The sequence below is a fragment of the Staurois parvus genome, unplaced genomic scaffold (genome assembly GCF_062004578.1).
Source record: "Staurois parvus isolate SC_StPar_1 unplaced genomic scaffold, SC_StPar_1.0 ptg000840l, whole genome shotgun sequence".
In the NCBI taxonomy this organism is placed as follows: Eukaryota; Metazoa; Chordata; class Amphibia; order Anura; family Ranidae; genus Staurois; species Staurois parvus.
In genome coordinates this window covers 481757-507928 of record NW_028318636.1, presented here as the reverse complement: position 1 = coordinate 507928, position 26172 = coordinate 481757, and the positions used below count along the sequence as shown (strand labels likewise).

The 26172-nt window shown below is 43.0% G+C and overlaps 1 protein-coding gene across 2 annotated transcripts in view; it reads left to right on the top strand.

Moving 5' to 3' along the window:
• DTX1 (deltex E3 ubiquitin ligase 1) overlaps nt 1–26172 on the top strand; it is a 107155-nt gene that overhangs the window by 12646 nt on the left and 68337 nt on the right. For both annotated transcript variants that reach the window (XM_089655423.1, XM_089655422.1), the window contains exon 3: nt 22769–23459. In XM_089655423.1, the coding sequence (XP_089511549.1) occupies nt 22769–23459 (691 nt within the window). The remainder of the gene's footprint in view (nt 1–22768; nt 23460–26172) is intronic.

Sequence of the window (26172 nt, the reverse complement as noted above, 5' to 3'; positions counted from 1 at the left end):
TCGAGCATGCAGCCTAGCAGGTCAGGAAAGGGGGGGGGAGCAAGCGCTCCTCCCCCTCTTGAACCATACTAGGCCACATGTCCTCAACATGGAGGGGGGGGCTTTGGGGCAGGGGGGCTCCCCTCCCCAAAGCACCTTGTCCCCATGTTGATGGGGACAAAGGCCTCTTCCCCACAACACTGGGCTTTGGTTGTGGGGGTCTGCAGGCAGGGGGCTTATCAGAATCTGGAAGCCCCCAGATCCTGCCCCCCCCATGTGAATGAGTATGGGTTACCCATTCACAAAAAAAAGTGTAGTGTACAAAGGACAGGAGACAATCTCAAATCCTTTATTAAAAACAAAAATATAAAAAATGTCCCTCGAAGTAGATCCAACGTCAACCAAGGTGTCTGCCACCACCACCGACCCAGAAAAAAAATGAAAAAAACCTGCTCCGCTCGTGACACTGGCTCCTGCCGTCTAACAGCTGCACCGCGATTACAGTTCTTAAATATTGTCATGATGTCCCAAGGGGGCGGAGGTTCAACCCAACCCCCTTGTGACATCATCCTGTGCTGCGATTGGCCAAAGTATTGCACCTGACCTTTGCATTGCTTTGACCATTCACAATGCACTGTCAGGGAGCAGTGCATTTTGGGGCACGGAGGGAAACACAAGAACGGTCAATGTTCAAATTGAACTTAGGTTCGACTCAAACATTCAGCCCAATACTAGTCCTCAGTAAACATGCCATGTATGGGACAAAGTTGTACAGACAGTGTGAGACTACTACTGCGGCACCTGTATATATATATATGTCATTGTGCATTTCTGGGTAGGGGGCGCATGTGAGTTGCGCCCGAGCTGCACGCGTGCCCTATGTACGCCGCCATTCGCGGCTGTGGATGTCAATTATCAGGTCCCAGCCAGTAATTACCCACCGGCGATTACCAAGCATCTCCGACGGGGAGGAAGATTGTTTTGTTTACAAACAATCTTCCACCCTGTCAGCTCGTGCACACTGCTCGGGATGGCTATGCACAGTACAGCCATTCCGATCAGTGTCCTTACAGTGAAGAACACACCCCCTGCCCCCTAGTAAAACACTCTCAGCACACAGTTAATCCTTTGATCACCCCTCACATTAACCCCTCCCTGCCCAGTGTCATTAGTACAGTGTCAGTGCTTTTTATTTTAGCACTGATCACTGGGGTGTCAGTGACACCGAGTTAGTTCCCCCCAGTGTCAGAATGTCCACCGTAGTCCCACTAAAAGTCACTGATTGCCGCCATTATTAGTATTGGAAGAAAAATCCCATTATCTATACCACCATTTGTAAATGCTAGAACTTTCACGTAAATTAATTTACACGTATTGGGATTTTTTTGTAGCCAAGACGTGTTGCAGAATACATTTTGACCTAAATTTATGATGAAATTAGATTTTTTAATTTTTTTTTACTGGACATGTTTAATAGCAAAAAGTCCAAAATATTGTTTTTTTCTCAAAATTGTTGTTTTTTTTTTCTTATAGCACAAAAAATAAAAAACGCACAGGCGATCAAATACCACTGAAAGAAAGCTCAATTTGTGTGAAAAAAAGGACGTAAATTTCATTTGGGTGCAGCGTTGCATGACCGTTCAATTTTCAGCTAATGTAACACAGCTCCGTAATGCAAACAATGGCCTGGTCAGTAAGGAGGGCAAGTGGTTAATTACCCCTGCCAGTGGTAAATGGTTTGTCTTATCCATGTAAACTGATACATTATGCTAGAGAGCTTGTGCTTTTGAAAAACAGGCTTGCTGGCTGGATCACCAGATGCAAATAGAAGAAATAAAGCTTAAAAAGGAAACTAATACAGCCATCACATCTAAGAATTGGTAAGCTGTAATATAATAAATGTTTTAATTTAATACCAATATATTATATTGGCAATATTGTAAGTTTTCTGTCGGCACTGTCACAATCTGATTGTGGCAAACAGCCTTTTGTCAGCACCAGTATCATCAAAATTACATAAATGTGCTTATAACTGCAGGGTGCATATTAAGCCCAAACAGTAAAAAGTGTTATCCCCATACATAGGAGGAGTAGCAGAATGCATTTTGGGGGTTTCATTCTAAGTATACCCATGGTGTGTGGGAGAATATTTTTTGCAAATGTTTGGTCTTTTTATAATAAAAAAATGAAAATAAAAAAAAAGCGAAAAACAGTGGGGATTAAATAGCACTAATGTAAAAACACAATGATGTGGAGCCTAGAGTGAGATTAAATAAACTGTACTAGGTCAGCATCAGTATTTGTTGATAATGTAATGAAATGAAAAAAGGAAGAAACAGTTACATATGAATTGAAACAATGTAGTAAACGCAATAACAATTACACTGTTAGCAGTCATATGTAACAGTGTTTCTTCTTCTTTTATCATTTTATTATACACTACTAGTAAGAGCTGTTCTCTGTTTAGACCAGTGGTGGGCAACCTTTTTTTTCAACTGAGCCAAATCTCGCCAAAACCACGATTGAAATTTATTTTGAGAGCCACATTTTTAAAACTGAAAATACATCTCCCAAATAGTAATTCATCCCCCATAGTAATTCATCCCCCATAGAGTAATTCATCCCCCATAGAGTAATTCATCCCCCATATAGTAATTCATCCCCCATATAGTAATTCATCCCCCATAGTAATTCATCCCCCATATAGCAATTCATCCCCCATAGCAATTCATCCCCCATATAGTAATTCATCCCCCATATAGTAATTCATCCCCCATATTAATTCATCCCCCATATAGTAATTCATCCCCCATAGTAATTCATCCCCCATATAGTAATTCATCCCCCATATAGTAATTCATCCCCCATATTAATTCATCCCCCATAGTAATTCATCCCCCATATAGTAATTCATCCCCCATAGTAATTCATCCCCCATAGTAATTCATCCCCCATATAGTAATTCATCCCCCATAGTAATTCATCCCCCCTATAGTAATTCATCTCCCATATAGTAATTCATCCCCCATATAGTAATTCATCCCCCATATTAATTCATCCCCCATAGTAATTCATCCCCCATATAGTAATTCATCCCCCATAGTAATTCATCCCCCCTATAGTAATTCATCCCCCATATAGTAATTCATCCCCCATAGTAATTCATCCCCCATATAGTAATTCATCCCCCATAGTAATTCATCCCCCCTATAGTAATTCATCTCCCATATAGTAATTCATCCCCCATATAGTAATTCATCCCCCATATAGTAAGTCCCCCATATAGTAAGTCCCCCATATAGTAAGTCCCCCCCCATATAGTAAGTCCCCCATATAGTAATTCATCCCCCATATAGTAAGTCCCCCCCCATATAGTAAGTCCCCCCATATAGTAAGTCCCCCATATAGTAATTCATCCCCCATATAGTAAGTCCCCCCTGTGTCAATTCACTTACCTTTGCTCCGCGCGTTCCTCTCGCCGTGCTTCCCGCGCCGTTCTGGTCTTCAGGGCGGACTGTGAGAGGAGAGGAGTTCGTCACGCTGCCCCGCCTACATCTGGCTGTCCCGCCTACATCCTGACAGCTGCAGAGTCCTGACTTTTGGGGCGGCCGCCCGAGAGGAGGGAGGGGAGCGGGCGGCCGTCCGAGAGGAGGGAGGGGAGGGGAGGGGAGGTGAGGGGGCGGCCGCCCTGCACACGCCCGTCCGAGAGGAGGGAGAGGAGGGAGGGGAGCGGGTGCCCGGCACACAGAAGAGCCGCATTTAAGCTTGTAAAGAGCCGCATGTGGCTCGCGAGCCGCGGCTTGCCGACCACTGGTTTAGACCTATATTTTACTGCCAGAAGAAAACAATCTATCTAAAAAAATGGTATAAAATGAATTTGTGTACAGTATTCACCTAAAGCAGTATTAACCATTTCTCGATCGCCCTATAGCAGAAATACTGCTACAGGGCAGCACGGGTGTGCAAAATCACGTATATATACGTGATATTGCATTTCCAGGTAGGGGGCGTGTGCAGGCCACATGCCACGCCCCCATTCACGACTGTCAATCACCGGCTCCCGGCTGGTAATTACTCACCGGCTCCCGATGATTTCCGACGGGGAGGAGAACTGTTTTGTTTACTAACAGTTCTCCTCCCTATCAGCTCGGGCACACTGCTTTGGATGGTGATGCACACTGACATCACCCCCTAGTAAAACACTCCCAGCACACAGTTAACCCCTCATGTTAACCCCTTCCTGCCCAGTGCCATTAGTACAGTGTCAGTGCTTTTTTTTTAGCACTGATCACTGTATTGGTGTCACTGGGGATATCAGTGACACCACGTTAGTTCCTCCCAGTGTCACAATGTCTGCCGCAGTCCTGCAGTCCCGCAGTCCCGCTATAAGTTGCTGATCACCACCATTACTAGTAAAAATGAAGAAAAGAAATTCCAGTGTATATACCGTCATTTGTAAACACTATAACTTTCATGTAAACCAATTAATTTACACGTATTGGGATTTTTTTGTAGCAAAGACATGGAGCAGAATACATTTTGGCCTAAATTTATGATGACATTTGATTTTTTTTATTTTTATACTAGACATGTTTAATAGCAAAAGGTCCAAAATATTGTTTTTTCTCAAAATTGTCTTTTTTTTTAGCGCAAAAAATAAAAACCGCACAGGCGATCAAATACAGCTGAAAGAAAGCTCAATTTGTGGGGGGAAAAAAGGATGTAAATTTCATTTGGGTGCGGCATTGCATGACCACGCAATTGTCAGTTAAAGTAACGCAGCGCTGTAACGCAACAAATGGCCTGGTTAGGAAGGGGGGTAAATCCTCAGGAGGGCAAGTGGTTTAACCCTTAAAGCAAATGTTTATTATATTGCAGGGTGCCAGTTCTTAGATGTGATGGCTGCATTAGTTTTCTTTTTTAGGCTTTCTTTCTTCTATTTTCAACTGGTGATCTGGTTGTTTTTCAAAAGTGAAGTGTTGTTTTTCAAAAGAACAATCTTTCCTGCAGATGTATTACTTGTAGAGTTAAAAAAAACATTCTTGAAACTGCTTATAAAGTATTAGCTGGAGTTTGGCTTCAATTTGTTAGTGTATTTGAATCTGCTTGTACACCTAACACTCCTCTCCTCTCAGACTGACAATGCTGCTGTCCAAAGGTGCCCCTGTGCTCCTTCCATGCAGAGTGGGGGCTCTCTAATACAGGAGGTGTGTTTCTGGTAGCATTGTCTTTAGATACACTAAACCAGTGCCTGGACAAGGTCATCTAGAGCCCAGGGTGAAGATGCCAAACTGCATCCCCCCAAGATGTATGAGCATTATGTGTCAGCAAACCCCCCCCCCTCCCAAAAAAAATAAAAAAATTGATCACCAACCTGCATGCTTACCCCTAAGCATACATTTCCCCTCCTCACAGTACAAATCCACCCCCTGCTGAAATCCCCCTTCCAGCACAATATTTCCACCCCCCCCCTCCCCCCAAATTCCCCCAGCACAAATGCACTCCCCCAGGAAAAAAAGATCACCCCTCCTAGCACAAACCCTCTACCCCTCAAATTTACCCTCCAAGTCCACTTTCTCCCCCCTCCACATCCCCCCTTCCAGCACAAATCCCCCCAATAATCCCCCTTCCTAGCACAAACCCCCCCTAATAATCCCTAACAGCACAAATTCCCCCAATGTTATTTCCCCCCCTAGCACAATTCCCCTCCACCCAGCTTATCACCTCTTCTAGCACAAACCCCCCCTCCTAGCACAAATCCTCTTCCCCCATCCCAACACAATCCCCCTAAATCACCACTCCTAGCATTCCCCCAAAGTTCCCCACCTAGAACAATTCTTACCCCCTGCTGCCCCCCAAATCCACCCTCTCAACAAAAATCCCCCCTCCAATCTCCTTGTGGCATGCCCCCCCCACCTCATGTGATACCACAGTACCAAGGGCAGCCGCCCCTCCTGCCCACCCCTTGTCCCAGCCCTGCACTAAACAAACTAAATCCAAACTCCAGATAACATTTTTTGAGCAGTTACAGCATCAGATTTGTTCCTTTTGAGATAAAAGCTTTACATATACTGTATACAAAATCTGTAAGCACTACTGTCGGTGTTAAATTATTTGTCTCAACCCTATAACTGCTACATCTACAGGACAGCATGCTCTGTTGAACAACAGACTTATCAGCCAAATTCTCCCTTTGTGTTTCAGATACTCTCCCTCCCAGACACTTCAGCTCACAGTGGGAGGGTTTCAGTAATAGAGGCAGTGCTGTCCAGAAAGCAGTGGGCAGAATTAAAGTGTTACTAAACCCTCATCAGTAAAATCAGTCTGTATATGCAGTAAAGCATGCTTGTTATACTGTGGAACATAATGGGTTAATCCTCCGCATGTGTAAAAAGGCTGTTTGATCCTATCTTCTCGGATCCTACCCTTCTTCTACTGTCCCCAATCCATCTGATGATAGAACAGAGCATTGGGGGCAAGCTGCACATGCTCAGATTGATGTGTATTGCTAGAGAGTGTTTTTTTTTTCTTGGGAGAATGCATGTGATCGGCACAGGGCCAATCAGCACTATCCAGACAGATGGTCAGGGGTCCTGCAGTCTAATAGGAAATCAGGGGAGAATGAAAATTCCTCCTACAAGCTTTAACCAGTGCTCAGCCAGACACTGGTAGAAGTCACAAGACCGCTATATACTGCTGATGAGAAAAGGTATTTAGCAGTTTATATTTACTAAAATAATTGCATTTCTATGTTCTGTGTACTGTGGGAGACCAGATAAAGTGAATGCAGGGGCCTGGGTTTAGTAACATTTTAGGTGTTGCTAGGTGTTCATTGACAAGCTACAGGCTATATTATCAGCAGTGATTATACTGATAGTCACAACCCTGGCAATATTTTGTTATCCGTAGAGCAACACAGGCACAGCATACATGAGGGTGACAACTCTGCACTGACTTCAGGAGCAGTGCAGCATTGTTGCCAAACCATCACAGGAAGCAACATTAGCTATACATCACTGGTAGGTTCAATGTGTATTTGTTGGACTGTCCAGGGGGGCTAAGAAAACTGTAAGTGAGATGTACTTATAATTAAGTGCTGCAACATATAATGGGATATCATAGTTCTACTTTGAGCCTTCAAAATGGCTATGATGAAGGCAAGACCTTATATAAAGATAATGCCAGCCTGGAGGCTGATATTTGAAGGAGGATCAGTGATTGTCAACAGGCTGAACCAGACCACACCTTTTAGAGAACGTGCCATTGTTGGCTGCTAACTCTCAAAGTTCAGTCTTTGCTTAGCATATCCTCACCACAGGCATTGTGGAGGAACATTAGGGGCCAGTTCACACCACAATTTCTGTGATCAAATTGCATTTCTGATTGAGCATTTTTGATGTGTTCCATTGCGTTTTCCCCGTTTTTTTATTCATCTCAATTCTGGACATGTGCATTGCAATGCGTTCCTGGTGCATTTACATATGTTCTGGAGCATTTTCCATGCATTTTGCCATGTTCCATACAGAAAAAATGCAGCATGTTCTACTTTTGTTGACTGCACTGGATTGCACTGCACTGGTGTAAACTAGGTTGATTGGAATACATAGAAAACACTGTGCGTGCGTTTTTTCTGCAGATTAAAAATTCACTGGACAGCACCTGGTGTGAACCAGCCCTAATATAGAGGATTTTAGAGAAATAAGTTAAAGTGGAGCACCACCCAAAAGTGGAAGTTCCACTTTAAGTACTGGCTCCCCGCTCCCCATTAGGATTTGACACCTTTGAGGAGTGGGTACCTGAATTTGACAGGTACCCGCTCCACTTCCACTGTGATCGCCTAGGCCAGAGGTCTCCAAAATTTCAAACTTTAGGGGGGCCAGACTATGGCCAGTGGGAGTAGAAAATGCCCTGGCATCGATGGGAATAAGCCATGCCATAGGCTTGATGGATAGTGGGAGTAAATAAATTTACATAATTGGTGTCAATGGGAGAAATAGTGCCCCATCGTTGGTGTAAATGTGAGGAATAGTGCCCCATCGCCGGAGTCAGTGGGAGGAATAGTGTTCCATCATCAGTGTCAGTGGGAGGGATAGTGCCCCATCGCCGGTGTCAGTGGGAGGAATAGTGCCCCATCATCAGTGTCAGTGGGAGGAATAGTGTCCCATCATCAGTGTCAGTGGTAGGGATAGTGCCTCATCGTTGGTGTAAGTGGGAGGATTATTGCCCCATTGCCGGTTTCAGTGGGAGGAATAGTGCCCCATCAATGGTGTCAGTGGGAGGAATAGTGCCCCATTAACGGTGTCAGTGGGGGGGATATTGCCCCATTGTCGGTGTCAGTGGGAGGGATAGTGCCCCATCGTTAGTGTAAGTGGGAGGATTATTGCCCCATTGCCGGTTTCAGTGGGAGGAATAGTGCCCCATCGCCGGTGTCAGTGGGAGGAATAGTGCCCCATTATTGGTGTCAGTGGGAGGGATAATGCCCCATCCTCAGTGTCAGTGGGAGGGATAGTACCCCATCCTCAGTGTTAGTGGGAGGGATAGTGCCCCATCATCAGTGTCAGTAGAAGGAATAGTGCCCCATCCTCGGTGTCAATGGGAGGGATAGTGCCCCATCGTCAGTATCAGTGGGAGAGATAGTGCCCCATCGTCGGTGTCAGTGGGAGGGATAGTGCCCCATCATCAGTGTCAGTGGGAGGGATAGTGCCCCATTGTTGGTGTAAGTGGGAGGATTATTGTCCCATTGCCAGTGTCAGTGGGAGGAATAGTGCCCCATCAACGATGTCAGTGGGAGGGATAGTGCCCCATCCTCGGTGTCAGTGGGAGGAATAGTGCCCCATCGCCGGTGTCAGTGGGAGGAGCAGTGCCCCATCATCAGTGTCAGTGGGAGGGATAGTGCCCCATCCTCGGTGTCAGTGGGAGGAATAGTGCCCCATCAACGGTGTCAGTGGGAGGGATAGTGCCCCATCGTCGGTGTAAGTGGGAGGAAGAGTGCCCCATGGCCGGTCTCAGTGGGAGTAATAGTGCCCCATCATTGGTGTCAGTGGGAGAGATAGTTCCCCATCCTTGGTGTCAGTGGGAGGAATAGTGCCCCATCGCCGGTGTCAGTGGGAGGAACAGTGCCCCATCATTGGTGTCAGTGGGAGGGATAGTGCCCCATCCTCGGTGTCAGTGGGAGGGATAGTGCCCCATCCTCGGTGTCAGTGGGAGGAATAGTGCCCCATCGCCGGTGTCAGTGGGAGGAACAGTGCCCTATCATCAGTGTCAGTGGGAGGGATAGTGCCCAATCCTCAGTGTCAGTGGGAGGAATAGGGCCCCATCGATGGTGTCAGTGGGAGGGATAGTGCCCCATAGTCGGTGTAAGTGGGAGAAAGAGTGCCCCATCGCCGGTCTCAGTGGGAGTAATAGTGCCCCATCATTGGTGTCAGTGGGAGGGATAGTGCCCCATCCTCGGTGTCAGTGGGAGGGATAGTGCCCCATCCTCGGTGTCAGTGGGAGGGATAGTGCCCCATCCTCGGTGTCAGTGGGAGGGATAGTGCCCCATCCTCGGTGTCAGTGGGAGGGATAGTGCCCCATCCTTAGTGTCAGTGGGAGCGATAGTGCCCCATCCTCGGTGTCAGTGGGAGGGATAGTGCCCCATCTCTGATGTCAGTGGAAGGAATAGTGCCTTGTCTTTGGTGTCAGTGGAAGGAATAGTGCCCTGTCTTTGGTGTCAGTGGAAGGAATAGTGCCCCAAGGGCCAGATAAAGGCAAACAAAGGACCACATTCTGCCCACGGGCCCCACCCTCCCCATGGTCTTCTAGGAAACATGATGACAGGTCCCAGAAGACTATGGGACAATTCACAAAGTGCAGCTCTCCTCCTGCATGTGCAGTGGGCACCCGGCTGTGAAGCTGCAAGCTGTCACAGCGGGTGCCCACATATAAGCTGCCAGAGCTGGGGAGCGAGGATGGCCAGTGAAACGAGCTGCGGGGAAGACACCGCTGGATTGTGGGACAGGTGAGCTGTTTTTTAAAAGTCAGTTTTTGGAGCTGCTGACCTTTTTTCTTTGGTTTGACTGGAGCTCTGCTTTAAGCATTTGATTATGTAACCAACAATGGAGGGTTTTTTGCCAGTAAAAGTATTTCAGTCTTTCCCTTTATTAATCCATTCATGCAAGGCTGTTAGCTTTAAATGAATAATTAAGTGTAGGATAGAGAATGTGGGCCTTACAATAATACTGCCATTGGGTCCTATCATATAGGGCTTCTTCTCTGCTGTATATCTAATCAGATGTTATTTACACAATGCAGACCAACTATTTTAACAGCCCCAATATTAACTTATTATGTCATGTCATATAGCCTCTTACTTTATAACAATCCCAATGTCCTCTCCTTTTCATGAATAATATGATTTAGAATTCAGAGAAAGCTTCACAAAAATTTATGGGAGAAAACAATACAAGCGAAAAGATATGAAAGATCCTTTCTCGCGAAATAGCAGGTTGAATTTTGAGTGACATTTTCTTCTGTTCTTGATATATCTTTAGTTTGGGTTTCGTATTCAGAAAGTGTGCACACACTCTTGATAAATAGATGAAATAAAAGCAGAAAATGTGGTAAGCCTCTGCCTTTCTGCAGTTTGTAAACACATTTTATGCATCTCTTTCAGCAGGCGCATTAAAGTTTTGTTCCCGTTTTCTGCTACGCTGGCTGGTTTGGTATACTGAGTTTATTAATAATAAAAAAAAAATTAAAAAGCCACACTCCAAGCTGTTCTGCTTGGATATAATATGTTACACATTAAAGCACGGCTATTGCAATGCAGATTTTATGCACATAAATGGTTTGCAAAGGTACAATTACCATGTATTTCCTATTCAAAGCATTTTATAGAGCCTGGATCATATGTCTGGACCGCAATAATCCAAGTGTGTCTTATTAGAATATAAAATATACCTGAATTGGGGCACTTGCATCAACAAGGTTATGGAAGTACTTACCCCAGGTTCACACCTAAGTGTTTTCCGCAGCATTTTGCAGAAACACAGTACAGTCCATTTATCATGATTTCCTAAGGGACATGTTCACATCTCCACGTTTTCACCCAGTGCAGTTTTTGGAAAGGGTCTGAAACTTTTTTGAATGCAAAAAGTAGAGTTTTTGGTTGTATAGACTTCAATGGGAACACTGCAGAAAAACATGTAGTGCATTTTTGCTGCGTTTTTGCCATGTTCTTGATGCATTTCTGATGTGTTTTGCATTTTAATCTGCCTAGCAACAAGAAAATAAAATGAAAAGGGAAACCTGCAGAACGCAGGTGTAAAAACACAAAACGCAATGCAGAAATGGCTCAAATGTATTCTGCATAGGTGTGAAACTAGCCTTAGAGTAGTACTAAAGGAAGAAGTTTTTTCAGAATGTTACTAAACCCAGGACCCTGCACTCCCTCTATCTGGTCTCACACAGAACATGGAAATGCAGTTATTTTAGTAAAAATAAACTGCTAAATACCTTTTCTCATCAGCAGTATATAGCAGTCTTGTGACCAGGGGCGGACTGACAACTCATGGGGCCCCCAGGCAATAGGGGATCATGGGGCCCCTGTGTCCTTGCCCAAACTCACAAAAGCCTATGAAAAAGGTACCAGGGGCATCTCATGGGGCCCCCTACTGACCCCGGGCCCTCGGGGGCCCAAGTTTCCAAATGGTCAGTCCGCCCCTGCTTGTGACTTCTATCAGTGTCCAGGAGAGCACTGGTAAAAGCTTGTAGGAGGAATTTTTATTTTCCTGTAGGAGGACGCAGGACCCCTGAAGTCTGTCTGGAAAGTGCTCAATGGCCCTGTGCTGATCACATGCACTTTCCCAAGAAAAAAAAAACCTCTACACACCAAACTGAACATGTGCAGAGTGTCTCCACATGATATGTCTTATCAGGAGATAAGAGGGGGACACTGGGAGAAGGGGAGGATCAGAGAAGACATGATCAAACAGCATTTTTACACAATGCAGAGGATTAACCCCTTAGGTTCCACAATGAGTATATCAAGCATGCTTTACTGCATATACAGACTGGTTATACTGTTGTGGGTTTAATAACACTTTAATGCAATCTATGCATTAAGGTAAAAAAAAAACCTTCTGCATGCAGTCCCCCCCCCCCCCCCCCACTTGAGTCTGATCTTCATCCCATGATGTGCACAAGATCAGAGGCTCTCTTGGCTTTCTCCCTCCTCATTGGCTCAGAGACAGCAGCAGGAGCCATTAGGGAGGTAGCAGGGGGCGGGGCACATGGATGACTTTCTATAGGGGCACTTGGCAGGGGGAGGAGCCAGGAGCACTGACAGGGGACTTGAGAAGAAGAGGTTTGGGGCTGCTCTGTCCAAAACCATTGCACAATGCAGATAAGTATAACATGTTTGTTATTTTTAAAAATAAAAAGTGATCCTTCACAATCACTTTAACACAATGTAATGGGGCCGTGGTGTTATAAATTGTAGTAATAAATTTTGGCTTTCATTTTATAATTAAAGCAGACCTTGCAGCAGATACAAAATACACACATTTATGTAGCTTTGTATTCAAGAGTACAACAATAAATATAGTTTTTAAATGCAAACAGTGTAAATGCCTGAATTTGACCTGGTATCAAGCTCTTGTAGTCCACTGTACAGCAGAGCTCAGACAAGGAGAGGCAGAAACAGCACAAAGAACCTGTAGCACTAACCTCTTAGGAGTTGCTGAAGATTTGGGTCCCTCTATAGTCCTGCACAGCCAGGCAACATGCATTCCCCTGCAAACTTGCACTCCAGAGACAGTAAACAGTCATTAAACTTGTTTTTGGGGGGATTTTATTAGGGGATTTGAACTTGGATGGGGATGAGGGATACATGGGATGCCCAAGGAACTGTTTGAGGACAACTTCCTGGAACTATGTAGGCCCCTCAGAAGGGTTTCTCTTCTTGGTTTGCTATCCAGCCTCTACTGGCATACCACCCCAAACCCCAGATAGTCCCCTTCTATCCAGCTGTCTGGAGGAACCCCTGGACAATGTGGATTTAGAGGCTGCAGCTTTGAACAGCACAGTCCAGATGGGGGCTAGTTAGGTTTCCCTCCCAAATGCCCTCTCCTCTATTCCAGCCCAGGGGGTGTAGAAGTACTCACTGTCCCTCTTCTGCAAGCTTTAGGTTGGTAGCTGCCTTCAGGCCTTCTGCTGGACTTGCTCCTTCCTTAGTGCCACAGAAGGTCCTCTCTCAGGGGGCCGGTGAAGTTCAGCTTTCCCTCTGTCAGCTCCATTCTGGAGGCAGGCCCCTTCCCTAGGTCTCCTCCCAGTCTCCACACTCCAGCTCCTGCTCTCACATCTTCCACCTGAACTCTCCTTCTGCCGAGAAGGCTCAGTCACACTTGAAGGCTGCCCTGGCCCCTTGCCAAACCTCCTGCTTGTGGATTGGCCAGAGTACTCTAAGTGTGCAGGCCAGCCCCTCTTCACCCCTGCCCACTGCTTCTAGAACTTTCTCCAAGATTCCTGAGTAGGGGGAGGTGTAAGGGAACTGACCTGCAGAGCCTCTCAGCCATGACCCAAATTTGACCCAACTGCCTATTTCCCCAGGCTGCTACTCAGCCTCTTTATCTAAAAATGAGCAACTAGCTCCCCCTGGCTATCTAGAGGGGCACTACAAACCTGTTGGTCGTGCTGAAGTGTTCATGTTATGAGCGAAACGCGTCAGTTCTTTCTGCCCCACTGTATGTATCCTGCCTTGGATTTCATGTAACTTTAATAAAGTGGATCATATTGGTAGTGCAGCCTGTCCGGACTTTTTCCTGGTATCATGTGCAGCATACGAGCTGGGTGTGCACCCTTTTGGAACATATGTAACGGGATCTACCTGGAACAGCGTCTTTTCATTGTTAGTTACAAATACATCTTCAGCATTCCATCCACCTAATCTGGATGAAAATCAAGCCATGGGTGCCCTTATTGGCACCACCAAGCTTGAAAAAGTCAATTCACCAAACAATATCTGTTGAATGAACGCGATGGAAAATTGTCGGCCAAACAGTGTCTGCTTCCAAAAAGATGCAGGCCCTGTTCAGATATTCTGACAGCTGTGGTGCCGGCTCTAAAACTACAATAATCAGCTAAGGAGATTTGTCCATCTCAGCTGTCCAGTGTGAATGCAGGAATCTGTTACAATTCTTTTATTCAGTCTGCAGGCTGAACAAAAGAAATCTATGAGTGTATGGCCAGCTTTAGTAACAGTGGATGTGAATTATGTCTAGTACTTGCTGACTCATGGTGGCCCTTCAAATGTTTTTTGGATGCTGTGGATTATGGCACTTTGCATATAGTCATTGGGCATTGCTTTTATTTATTACATTTTGATTATTATGGGGTTTTTTATGTTAGCAATAATGATAAGATCAGAAGAGTGCAATGCACACTATTTAAAAGATGTGCAAATCAGGTATTTTATTTGGCTAATTGATGTTTTCCCAGCGCAGGAGAGCCCTGCCCTGGCTGCATTCACTAGGTATAGAGTCCCCAGCTCTCCAGATCCACTCAGCAGAGCAAGGAGAGAGAATGGGGAGGTGGGATCTGCGTCAGACTGGCTTGCCTAGTCCTTTCATCTTACATTCAGTACATCACACCTGCCCCGTATAATACACAGAGTTCAAATTTGTAATCTCCGATTTTATTTTGCATACAGTAGGTTTGTAAATCAAATCCAACAACAAGCATGCAGTCATGTCAGTGTGTTCATGGGAAGGGAATGCAGTGCACCATGTATGGCACTGTAATACAAGACAGCCAGCTATACCGCAAAGGCCTTGTGAAGCCACTTCTCCTGCCCAGGGACTCTTTAAACAGATTGGCCTTCAGGGACAGATTCAGCTCATACACAACACACATTTCCCAAAAGGATTATTAATTATCTGCTTCTTGTTGTGACCGCAGACCTGTAGACTCAGAGGAGTCATTTGTGGCAGGAGATGGGGAAAATCTGCAGTGTCCATATGCCTGTCCCTGTCTGTCTATCTATCTATCTATCTATCTATCTATCTATCTGTCTGTCTGTCTGTCTGTCTGTCTGTCTGTCTGTTCGCCCGTCCGTCCGTCCATCTATCTATCTATCTATCTATCTATCTATCTATCTATCTATCTATCTATCATACTCTAATTATCTATCTATCTATTAATCTATCTATCTATCTGTCTATCTATCACAATATAATTATATCTATCAATCTATCTAACTATTACATTATAATTATCAATCTATCTATCTATCTATCTATCTATCTATCTATCTATCCATCCATCTATCTATCTATCTATCTATCTATCTATCTATCTATCTATCTATATATCTATCATAATCTAATTATCTATCTATCTATTATAATTATATCTATCAATCTATCTAACTATTATAATATAATTATCAATCTATCTATCTATCTATCTATCTATCTATCTATCTATCTATCTATCTGTCTTTTTTTTATTATTATCTATTATGATTATATACAAATTATCTATCCATCTATTTCTATTTGTTCTAATTATCCATCTAACTAATATAATGTAAATATCTATCTATCTATCTATCTATCTATCTATCTATCTATCATAATCTAATTATCTATCTGTCTATCAATCTATCTATCTATTATAATATAATTATATCTATCAATCTATCTAACTATTATATTATAATTATCTATCTATCTATCTATCTATCTATCTATTATAATCTAATTATCTATCTATCTATCTATCTATCTATCTATCTATCTATCTATCTATCTATCTATCTAACTATTATAATCTAATTATCTATCTATCTATCTATCTATCTATCTATCTATCTATCTATTATAATCTAATTATCTATCTATCTATCTATCTATCTGTCTTTTTTATTATTATATATTATGATTATATACCAATTATCTATCCATCTATTTCTATTTGTTCTAATTATCCATCTAACTAATATAATCTAAGTATCTATCTATCTATCTATCTATCTATCTATATTTTATAATCTACAGTGCCTTGAAAAAGTATTCATACCCCTTGAAACTTGCCACATTTTGTCATGTTACAACCAAAAATGTAAATGTATTTTATTGGAATTTTATGTAATAGACCAACACAAAGTGGCACATAATTGTGAAATGGAATGAAAATGATGATAAATGGTTTTCAAAATTTTTTTCAAATAAGTATCTGAAAACCATGGTGTGCATTTTTATTCAGACTCCTTTACCCTGATACCCTTAACTAAAATCTAGTAGAACCAATTGCCTTCAGAAGTCACCTAATTAGTTAATAGAGTCGGCCTGTATGTAATTTAATCTCTGTATAAATACAGCTGTTCTGTGAAGCCCTCAGAGGTTTGTTAGAGAACATTAGTGAACAAACAGTATCCATGAAGGCCAAGGAACACACAAGACAGGTCAGGGATAAAGTTGTGGAGAAGTTTAAAGCAGGGATAGGTTATAAAAAAATATCCCAAGCTTTGAATATCTCACGGAGTACTGTTCAATCCATCATCTGAAAATGGAAGGAGTATGGCACAACTGCAAACCTACCAAGACATGGCCATCCACCTAAACTGACAGGCCAGCAAGGAGGGCATTAATCAGAGAAGCAGCCAAGAGGTCTATGGCAACTCTGGAGGAGCTGCAGAGATCCACAGCTCAGCTGGGAGAATCTGTCCAGAGGACAACTATTAGTCATGCACTCCACAAATCTGGCCTTTATGGAATAGTGGCAAGAAGAAAGCCATTGTTGAAAGAAAGCCGTAAGAAGTCCCGTTTGCAGTTTGTGAGAAGCCATGTGGGGGACACAGCAAACATGGAAGAAGGTGCTCTGGTCAGATGAGACCAAAATTAAACGTTTTGGCCTAAACGCAAAACGCTATGTGTGGTGGAAAACTATCATTGCACATCACCCTGAACACACCATCCCCACCATGAAACATGGTGGTGGCAGCATCATGTTGTAGGGATGCTTTTCTTCAGCAGGGACAAGGAAGCTGGTCAGAGTTGATGGGAAGATGGATGGAGCCAAATACAGGGCAATCTTACAAGAAAACCTGTTAGAGTCTGCAAAAGACTTGAGACTGGGGCAGCGGTGATGGGAAGATGGATGGAGCCAAATACAGGGCAATCTTACAAGAAAACCTGTTAGAGTCTGCAAAAGACTTGAGACTGGGGCAGAGGTTCACCTTCCAGCAGGACATCGACCCTAAGCATACAGCCAGAGCTACAATGGAATGGTTTAGATCAAAGCATATTCATGTATTAGAATGGCCCAGTCAAAGTCCAGACCTAAATCCAATTGAGATTCTGTGGCAAGACTTGAAAATTGCTGTTCGCAGACACTCTCCATCCAATCTGACAGAGCTTGAGCTGTTCTGTAAAGAAAAATGGGCAAAAATGTCACTCTTTAGATGTGCAAAGCTGGTAGAGATATCACCAAAAGACTTGCAGCTGTAATTGCAGCAAAAGGTGGCTCTACAAAGTATTGACTCAGGGGGGCTGAATACAAATGCACGCCACACTTTTCACATATTTATTTGAAAAAAAATGTTGAAAACCATTTATCATTTTCCTTCCACTTCATAATTATGTGCCACTTTGTGTTGGTCTATGACCTAAAATCCCAATAAAATAGTTACTTTTTTGGTTGTAACATGACAAAATGTTTAAAATTTCAATGGGTATGAATACTTTTTCAAGGCACTGTAATTAGCTATTTACAGTATCTATATATATTATAATTATCTACCTATTATAATATAATTATATATCAATCCATCTATATGCAGATGTATTCATTATAATTTATCTATCTATCTATCTATCTATCTATCTATCTATCTATCTATCTGTCTGTCTATCTATCTATCTATCTATCTATCTATCTGTCTGTCTATCTATCTATTATTAATATTATCTATTATAATTAATAATATAATAAGATTATCTATTATAATTATCTACCAATTATAATATAATTGTCTATTGATCTATATATATGCATATCTAATAATTATAACTATCTATTTATTGCTATTATCTATTATAATTATCTACCTATTATAATATAATCATCTATCCAACTATCTATATGCTATCTATCTATCTATCTATCTATCTATCTATCTATCTATCTATCTATCTATCTATCTATCTATCTATCTATTCCATCTATCTATCTATCTATCTATCTATCTATCTATCTATCTATCTATCTATCTATCTATCTATCTATCTATCTATCTATCTTTTTTATTTATCTATATGTCTTTTTCTGGAATGATCAGTTCTCACCATTCTTAAATCCAGCAGTAAATACAGTATCTCAGCAGGAGAACAATCAAAATATGAGGTGTTTAGCAAGGTTTGATTCGAAACAAAACAAAACAAGAACGGGAATATGGGCTAGGGGTGATGTGCAAAACACAAATATCACATTTGTAAACAGTGCATTGGCAGCTACTCAAGCTTAATATTTCAAGTCCTATGAAAAAGAATGGAGCCACTACTACAGACTAATGAGATATAATAGACTGACCTATTTAGGTTTAGAATGTTACAATACTTGTATTTGATTTATTTAACTAATAAAGATGTATTTACCAAAGCTGGTTAATGATGCACATGAAACATGCCCACACAGCAGGGAATCTGATTCCTCAGGAAGTCATGATAAGATCCTTGTACTTGTTCCTTATCACCCAGCCTGAACATTTACTATTCAGGTGTCAAGTCACCTCCACAAAGGCGAATAGAAGATTGGATGTTAACCAGTCCTTGCCACTTTTATTCCAGCCATACACACAGCTTTTGATTGTAAATCTAATATTAAACATTTGCATGGAAACTGTGAAAAAATAAAAAAGTATTGATAGTAGCTTGATTCAATTGGGTCAAAACATAAAGCTGCCTGAAAGTGGTCAAAATTGTCTGTAAATTGTACATTATTGAAAAAAATAACTAGTCATACACTTTGTAATCTGAATGTGCAATCTTAATTCACACTTTGCAGATCTACCAAAACTACAGTGCATAGTAGAAGCCTTACCTAAACAATCTACTAAGTGTTTTTGATGCTTCGGTGGTGTTTTTTTTTAAGCTGTAATGAAGCTTGGCAAATTCCCTGTGTGTGTATTGGTTTTCTATTTGTTTTAAAGGGGCCCAGTATACCATTGGCTCAGTAGTACCCCCCACTCAGCAGATCCCCAGCTCATTGGTACCCTTGTTGAGCAGATGCCCAGCTTATTAATGCCCTCATATTATCCCTAGCTCTCCTGGTGCCCCACTCAGTAGTACCCCCAGCCTTTCTGATTCCCCACCCAGTTGTAACCTCCAGCTCTGCTGATCCCCTGCTCAGTAGTAATCCCCAGCTCTGCTGATCCCCCACTCAGTAGTAACCCCCAGCTCTGATGATCCCCTGCTCAGTAGTAATCCCCAGCTCTGCTGGTCCCCTGCTCAGTAGTAATCCCCAGCTCTGCTGATGCCCCACTCAGTAGTAACCCCCAGCTCTGCTGATCCCCTGCTCAGTAGTAATCCCCAGCTCTGCTGATCCACCACTCAGTTGTACCCCTAGCTTTGCAGATCCCCCGCCCAGTAGTAACCCCCAGCTCTGCTGATCCCCTGCTCAGTAGTAATCCACAGCTCTGCTGATCCCCCACTCAGTAGTAACCCCTAGTTCTGCTGATCCTCTGGTTTGCTGATCCTCCTGTCTTTCTGGTCCACACTTACCTCCTGTTATATTGCTCCCACACTGCACACCACGTGTAACATTGCTAGTTTCTCCTGCTCTGGTTTGCCAACTCTGCTGAGCCTTCACCGCTCAGTCCTCTCTCACCTTCCATGTGTGCTGTTTGTTAGTTGCTCCACTCCAGTCTGGACCCAGCTTACTTTCCTACTGCTCCACGCTGCACACCAGATGTGATGTCTGCACCAGAAACTTCGAGAACATATACACATAAACCGAAAGTGACTGCTGATGACGTCTTTCCGGTTTGCTTGTTGGTTTCCCAGTGCAAGCTGGGATATCACATACCTGCAATACCTCGAAATCAAAGCAAAACGAATAAAAGCCCCTCAAAATCTGCAGGTGCAGCTAGCAAGATTTGTCATAGACTTCTATGGAGGCTTTGCAGATGCTTCGAAGCATCAAGAAAGTGACAAGAGGTATAATTTTAAGGCGAAGCAAAGAAAAGCAAACGCAATGTGTAAATAGGACTGTAAGCTTACTATTTTATTTAGTGACAGGTGCTTTGATTGGCATTCAGAATGCTTAAAAAAAGCATGCCCAGTACCACATTTTGAAGCAAATGTAAATTATCCCTGAATTTGTATCTAGTTGGATAGGCTCTCAGACTACATAATTGTTGGTGGATCTAATTTTTTTTAAATTATGGGAGCACTTGTGTGTGTTCATTCCAATGTCCCACTGTCTGCGTCCATTGACACAGACAGCGGAACTCGGCCCCGCCCCTGTGTCACTGGCTTTGATTGACAGCAGCGGGAGGCAATGGCTCCTGATGCCCCAGCAAAGCCTTTGAGACCCAGAACTAGAGGGAGAGGAGAGCTGCAGAAGTGCACAGTGTTGAATGATGAGGGTTCAGGTAAGTAAAAGGGGGGTGAAGGGGGATACTGATGCCTAAACATTTTTTACCTTAATGCAAGGAATGCAGTAAGGTAAAAAAAATGGTTAGGCTTTATAACCATTTTAAAAGAGAAGTGTGGACTTTTTTTTCTGTATTTGCAGTGTTTTTAAGGAGACAAACCAAGGAGAAATGTGCATATATTGCAAAGACATACTGCATAGTTTTTGTTGCTTTAATTTGTTTAATTTGGCAGAATTAGGATAGAAAATGTGTTTGTGCTGTGACCAAAAACTAAATCTATACATAGCCATGGGAACATTTAAAGTAGAAGGAAAGGTAATAAAGTCATTCACTTTTTCTACCTCTTCACTGCCCTTCTACTTTGGTGCACATGCATTTTATTAAGCTTTAGCATAACACAAATTTGTGTTGAACTAAACTGGACATGTTGGGTTGTACACTTGAGGCCCACTATATTTGCTAAGTTGACCACCACTGGTCTAGAGTCATTGCTTGAAAAAATAAGATTTTATTTTCAGTTGTTACGATTATTAGAGTTAGAATCAGGGGTGGGCTTGTACTGTTTCATGGGCCCAGTGTCAATGATACTTTAAAGCAGAGCTCCACCCAAAAGGAGAAGTCCTCCTCTCCCCATTCAGGATTGGCACCTTTGGGGAGCAGAGGGGAGGGGTACCCAAATTTTACAGGTGCCCTCTCCCCCTTCTGCTGCGACCGCCTAGGCGAATGGAAGTGGAAGTTGTCCTCCCCCTGTAGTCTTCTGGGACATGTGACAGGTCCCAGAAGACTATGGGACCATTCACAAAGCACAGCTCTACTTCCACATGCGCAGTGGGCACCCGGCTGTGAAGCCGCAAGCTGTCACAGCCAGGTGCCCATACTGAAGATGTCAGCACTGGGAATACAGGACAGCCGGTGAACCTGGTCGATGTGAGGACACCAGGGGACCGAGGGACATGTAAGTGTCTATTTTTTAAAAGTCAGCAGCTACAGTTTTTGTAGCTGCTGACTTTTTTTTTTTTTAATTTGACTGGACCTCCACTTTAATGTATCTTGTAACTAAATTACTTAGCAATGAATTTATGCAGATATCCATTTGTTCACATAGAACAATCTCTAAGGCAACCTAACAAGGCAACCTAAGAGCTAAGGGTCCAGTTAGCCATATAGTCCATTTTTTTCACCACTGAGTTGCATTTAGGCAGTCTATAGAAAATTAATGGGAATGGATCAGCTGTATAGACACACTCACACAGCCTAGTTTGACAAATACAGAGACAGGTGCACAGACCCAGATGCTGATCTAGTGCATCCAAGTCCATGCACTCGTCCTTGCAGACCTGTCAAACTCAGCTGCCCAAGTGAGTCCATACAGCCAATGTGCTCCCATTCACTTTATACAGGCTGCCTACACTCAGCTCAATGGTGATAAAAGTAGGCAAATGGCTTTGGCTCATGTGAATGAGCCCTAAAGGGATGGAAGGCCTATGCTGTTACCTTCCCTAGGACTCCATTCTACCATCTTTGTTTCAAGGTATAGATCCTGTACGCTTTTCATTGGCATGGGAATATTCTGCACAATGCTGCAGGACTCAAAATCATTAATAAGCAAAAATAGATTTGGCAGCCAAGTTTTATTTGTCAGCTATTGCAAGTTTGAGTCGGTATCTTACAGATTGCCAGTACCTGTATGCGCTGCTGCAGCCATGGTGCAATGTCACAGTGTCACGCTGGTAAGACTTACTCATCATGTACTTTTCCTTACAGTCTTACTTCTTTGTTGATCACTGATATTTACCAAGTCACATGGAGCTCTAAAAAAGGCCCTGTCTCACTAAAATGGCTAAGAATAAGGGGCATATTTATAAAGCAGTGAATTACTTTCACCAAACATTTACTCTTGATGAATCAGTCATTGTCATTTAAAACACATGCACCAGGAAGATTCACCTCTAGTGACAAGTGAATGTCAGATTCACTGCTTTATAAATATTTCCCAAATTTTTTCATGAATTAAATTCAAAACTTATATATTATTATATTATCTCTACTGAATAATATCTTAATATGGTTCATGTATAGTTGTTGGAATGGTGGAATATTTTTTTATTAAGTTGTGCAGATCGTTTTAATAACTTGTATTTCTTCATTTCTTGGCAGGTACTGTTCGCCCAGTAAGACGCAGTTTCTTTGAGCCATCATCTGCTCCTGGCAAGGGTATAGTATGGGAATGGGAGAATGATGCAGGATCGTGGACTCCTTATGATACAGAAATCTGCATTGCAATCCAGAATGCTTATGAGAAACAGCACCCTTGGCTGGATCTTACGACTCTTGGCTTCTGTTACTTAGTGCATTTCCAAAGCATGTGTCAAGTTAACCGTCAGACTCATCGGAAGCGGCGACTGAGAAGACGCATGGATTTGGCATACCCTCTTACAATGGGATCCATACCCAAGTCTCAGTCATGGCCGGTTGGATCTGGCTCTGGGTTACCTTGCTCCTGTCCACAATGTCTCTTAGTAAACAGTACTAGAGCTGCCTCCAATGCTATCTTAGCCTCCCAGAAAATTAAGGTTACCCCTGGACCCCCACCCAACTTGCCACCTCCACCCCCTCCGCCAGTACACCCCCCTGGGATAAGGCAAAGCAATACATACAGTGGTGGAGGTGCCGGATGGGGCAGAACAGGGGAAGGTGGCCGTCCTGCAGGAGGAATCCGAAATAGCTCAGGATTTTCTCGAAGTCAGAGTGTACCAGGATCAGCCCCATACCCAGGACAGAACAACCTGAACAGGCCAGGGGTTCAGAGAACAAGTGGGACAAGTAGTAGGGCTTCAATTCCTCCAGGGTGAGTCAAATCAATTGAATGTTTTTGTTAGTGAAAATCCTGCTTATATCAAACTAACCTTTGGGTTGTAGATTGGAATATTTGTTTTTTAATTTTACACTAAAGTATATATAGGGTCTAATAGTCACCATAGACATTCCATTAGTTGGCTTCACAACAGACCCAAAAATATAACAGATTATGCGGAAAGATCATGTGGGATCAGATCAATATTGCCAACTGGTCACAAGCAGCCTGCACAGCCTTCTTCTTCCAGATGCATCTTGGGAGAGTGTTCCAGTCTTCCTTCTCTCTAGCTTCAAAAGGAAGAGTATTTCATAAAACATGCATTCCCTGAACAATCCTTTGGTCAATTTTTTTCTTTTTTTCAATTTATCCTGGCAACCATTGCCACGTAACACAAAGTGAGGGAAAATCCTAAATTTTAAGTTGTCACCACAACAGCAATATAGGGCAAATCTTCCAAAGGGGATACCTGTTCCACAACTGTCTAGAAAGACCTTTCCCTTGCTTGCTGTTGCAATTATAATACAGGAATAGAACCTGATGGGTTTTACCATTCTCTACTCTGCCCCCACCCCCCGCCCCCACCCGCCATTTTTACGATATACTTTAATCTGGCAAACTAAGTGACTGATAATTGCAGAAAAACAATTCTGTTTTGCGGGTTTATGTCTTTTTGATGCATCTGCTTAATGGAAATTCCTTACCCTGAATGTTTTTTACTCACTGTGTAAAAACTGAAAGAAACCTTGCATCTATATATTGACCCCAAACAAACCTCATGCAGTAGTTAATTTCAGGAACGTATATTTTCATTACGGGCCTACTGACAATTGTCCATTTGGATGACACCAAACCTTTGAATTTCAATGTAGGAAAATGCATGTCAAGGAGAAATCCTATTCTTTACTATGTGGTTGCAATAAAATACTAATAGTGGTGGGGCCCTCAAAGTGTATATATTCAGTTGTCTCAATGGGACACCATCCCTACTGTGAAAGCAACTAAAAAATATCCTCCTTCACCCTACCAAGGAGGTAGGAGAGGACAGAGAGAAAAAAATTGGACTTTAAATGTGCCGCCAGAGAGAATACAGTCAATATAAATGTAAAAGTCTTTATTAACAAAGTTAAAAACACAATTAATACTACATATCCGGTGCCATGTCATACGATGTGGTTGGTTCACATCCATGAGCTGCAGTTTAGTAAGAAAGACAAAGGGAAACTCTAAGACTCCAATCAAACCTACACGTGTGTGTCACCATGCACCATGCAGGGACATGGAACAGTGTTAATCCCTCCATGACTTTATTCTGCCTTAAAACGGAACTAAATTCTGCAAATGTTTACCTACCCAACATTGGTCCAGCATCTGTGAGGTCCCATGCTGGGATCTTCTCCCTCACATGTGCAGTAATTAGGCTAGGTTCACATTTGTCCCGCATAAATACCAGTAGCCGCAACCACCCAAGCGGGTGCCATTAATCCTAATTGCACCCCGTCTGTGCTGAAAATTGTACCCGTACTGGGAACCTCAGTTCCCCTGCAGGCTGCGATTTCAAAAATAGTGCAGGGACTTCTTTCTTGCGTGTTCAGGGGCACAGCAGCCCATTCAAATGAATGGGCTCTCATGCCCATGCAAATCGCAGTCTGCGTGACCTCACAGGTGTGAACCTAGCCTTAAGTCATCCTGGCACGCAGGCACCATGGTGGAAATGTGAATGGAGTAGTGCATGCACAGCTCAGAACACTGTACCAGGCAGCTAGTTTCTTTTTTATTTACAGTATTTTTTTTCAATCATTTTTATTACGTTTAAATTCATCCAACAAACAAAAAGGGATCCCTAGTTTCTTTTTCATAGCAGAAGAAACATTGCATGTCTCACCTGTGATAACTAGGCTTCCTGCTTGTAAGCTATTTCATTTTGAGTTTAGTTCTGCTATAAAGAAAAAACATTAAGCAGTATTTGCATCTTAACTGGCTATGTGACATAACTTTCCACTTGTTCTTGATTCTCCGTTGTTGATACCCTAAAACTGTGTTTTTGTGTAAAAAAAAGTTGAACTTCTGAAACTATAATTGGTTATGTTACCCAACATTATTGAATGCAAACTAGTGATGTTCATAATAACCTTTGTACCAATATAGATGAGGTTGCATTTCTTTAGTCACCTTTCACATGGACTTTCTGATCGAGTCCAACTACCTGTTTTTCAAGTGGATGATATCAGAACCTCCATTATCCTCAATGGAGCGGCAGGTGTAAATGAACATGTGTCCATTTACACCCGCCAACATCCAATCTGATCCAAATACACTAAAAAGAGACAGGTGGGGACCCGTTCCCCTTCCTTCTGTCGTATCGGATGGCAGTTGGATGGAAAAGGATAGGCGACCTGTTTCCATCCAGCCACCCATAGAGAACAGCAGACTGTGTCCATGTCCACTCTGCACAAGCGGAGCAGACACAGACCTGCATATAAATCCCCTGCTGAGCAAGCAGATCCACTGATGGGTCCGCCCAGGGGTGGACTGACCATTTGGAAACTCGGGCACTGCCTGAGGGCCCGGGGTCAGTAGGGGGCCCCATGAGATGCCCCTGGTACCTTTTTCATAGGCTTTATTGAGTTTGGGCAAGGACACAGGGGCCCCATGATCCCCTATTGCCCGGGGGCCCCATGAGTTGTCAGTCCGTCCCATGTGAAAG